We start from the raw sequence: 2,674 nt of genomic DNA on the forward strand, positions 1-2,674 counted from the left end.
ACTCCGTTCCTGTGCGTTCCTGCCCAAAAATAGCCCTGAGTTAATGTACGAGTTGTTTTTTCTAAAGTAAAACCTCAGTATTCAGGTTAAATGGCCGTGTTGGCACTTTGCGATAAATAAGTGGGTTTTGGGTCGCCGTTTGGGCACTCGGTCTCTAAAAGGCTCGCCATCACTGGCTTAGAGGGAGCATGGGAGGTGACCTTTGACCCCCACTCCCCCCCCCAGCTCCAGACAGCTCTAAAGCACCCCCTCTCACCTCCTTCCCCAGTTCCGAGGCTGCATCCTGGAGATGGTGTGCGGGAAGCCCATGGCGGAGGAGTCCGAAGTCTCCAGCGCCTCCCAGAAAACCGAAGTCTCCTCCGTGTCCTCCAGCCAGGTCGGCCCCAGCTAAGGAGACGGTCCGCGGGGCACCGAGGAGCAGAGGACACACAAAAGACATCCCCAACCACACCCACGGTGGCCACGAGGCGTCCAGGCGAGCACCGTGGCTCACGGGGGCAAAGACCCCTTCCCTCTCCCTCCCGGGACATCCACATCTGCTTCGTTCGGCCTCTTACCTTTTCATGGACAGAACAGTTTGGCTTTTCCAAGGTGCCAGGGATGGGAGAAGAGAGAAGAAGAGGAGATTGGATTTCTCTACCCCGCCCTTCACTCCGAGTCCCAGAGCGGATTACTAACTCCCCCCTCCCCACAACAGACGCCCTTGTGAGGTCGGGTGGGGCTGCTGAGAGACTGCCCTTGAGAGAACAGCTCTGACAGAACTTGTGACTGACCCAAGGTCACCCCAGCAGCTGCACGTGGAGGAGTGGGGAATCAAACCCGGCTCTCCCGGATTAGAGTCCACTACACCAAAATCCCAGAACTGCCTCACATGGAATTTCACTGGAGCACCAACTGGAAACTCACCGATCCGGCTTCTCCGTCCGACTGAGCCTCCTAGTATCATCCAGGGCTCCATTTTTGGTACAGATGCTGTGGAAATAGTTGGTTCGGGACCAGTGTTCCCTCTAAGCTGAGTTAGTGTGAGCTAGCTCGCAGTTCTTTAGCCTCCGGCTCATACATTTTTGTCTTAGCTCAGGAAGGATGGCAGTAGCCAAACCGCCTGTTCACAACTTCAATGCCAGGAGCTCACAGAGTAGAATCTTTGCTCACAAGATTCCACAGCTTAGAGGGAACATTGTTCAGGACCATGTTCATTTCAAGAAGCCAGGCCCTCAGTTAGGGTTGCCAGTCTCCAGGTGGGGGCCGGAGATCTCCCAGAATTGCAACTGATCTCCAGAATATAGAGATCAGTTTCCCTAGAAGGTACAGCAGCCTCAGAAGGCAGAGTCTACGGTATACCATAGAGTCTAGGAGGAACAGAAGTCCTAGAACGTTATTACACCCTGCTAAGTTGCCTGTCCCACCCCAGATTCCACCATCTCTGGGCATATCTCCAGGAATTTCCCACGCTGGCGTTGGCAACCCTCTGATATGCACATGTTCCAATGCCTACTAATCAGCTCTGTACCAGGTTTGAGCCACAGGGTAGGCAGATAGGAAGAGCTGGGTGACAGAGCGCAAGGGTGGTTAGTGGTAGCAGCGGAGAGAAACGGGTGAGAATGCAGGGCCTAGCAGAGGTGATCAAGCCCAGTGTCCCCTCTAAGCTGAGTTAGTGTGAAGTAGTTCACCGTTTTTTTAGCCTCCGGCTCACACATCTTTGTCTTCGCTCAGGAAGGGATGGCTCCAGAGCAAACTCATTTACGCAGCAGCCCGATCGCTCGCTCACAACTTTAATGCCAGGAGCTCGCCAAGTAGAATTTTTGCTCACAAGACTCCACAGCTTAGAGGGAGCATTGGTCAAGTCCCCGTCCAGAGCTCCCCTTTCACTTCCCAGCTCGTTGAGGGTCACAGACTGCACATTTTACAGCTGCTCCCATGAGGACTAGAAACCCCTCACCCCAAAAGCTGAAGAAGAGCCCCACAGAAATCCTGACCCTAGTTTTTAACTACGCTGTATAATCAAGGGTCCTCAGCCTTTCTGAGCCTGGGGGGGGGGCGACGACACAAAATGGCTGCTACAGGAGGCAGAGACAGCCACAAAATGAAGAACAAAGAGGGAGAAAAGATTGGCTTTATACCCCCCCCTTCACTGCCCAATGGAGTCTCAGAGCGCCTTATAATCTCCTTTCCCTTCCCCTCCCCATAACAGACACCCTGTGAGGTAGGCAGGGCTGAGAGAGTTCTTTCCAGAACTGCTTCTGAGAGAACAGCTCTGAAAGAACTTGCGACTGTCCCAAGGGCACACCAGCAGCTGCATGTGGAGGAGTGAGGACTCAAACCCGGTTCTCCCAGATTAGAGTCCGCGCTCCTAACCACTACACCAAACTGGCTCTCCGGGAGCCAAAATGCCAGGGAGTGAGGTTACACATAACTCAAACGCTTCAGCGTTTCAGGCAGCACCTCTGTTTAACAGGAGGCCCTTTAATCTGCACGGCTAGTCAGCGGAGAGGGTGGGGTATAAATGGAAGGGAGGGAGGGAGAGAGAGAGAAAGAAAGAGAGAAATAGAGAACGAGAGAGAGAGAGAGAGAGAGAGAGAGAGAGAGAGAGAGAGAGAGAGAGAGAGAGAGAAAGAGACAAAGAGAGGAAAGAAAGAAAGAAAGAAAGAAAGAAAGAAAGAAAGAAAGAAAGAAA

The 2,674-nt window shown here is 53.0% G+C and overlaps 1 protein-coding gene across 1 annotated transcript in view; it reads left to right on the top strand.

The window, feature by feature from the left end:
* Window positions 1–391, top strand: part of OPN1SW (opsin 1 (cone pigments), short-wave-sensitive) — a 12,889-nt gene extending 12,498 nt beyond the window's left edge. The window contains exon 5 of the mRNA XM_015427348.1: window positions 269–391. Within this exon, the coding sequence (XP_015282834.1) occupies window positions 269–391 (123 nt within the window). The remainder of the gene's footprint in view (window positions 1–268) is intronic.
* The last annotated feature ends 2,283 nt before the right edge of the window (window positions 392–2,674 follow it).

Source organism: Gekko japonicus, unplaced genomic scaffold (assembly GCF_001447785.1).
Source record: "Gekko japonicus isolate JY-2015 unplaced genomic scaffold, Gekko_japonicus_V1.1 scaffold1899, whole genome shotgun sequence".
Classification (NCBI taxonomy): Eukaryota; Metazoa; Chordata; class Lepidosauria; order Squamata; family Gekkonidae; genus Gekko; species Gekko japonicus.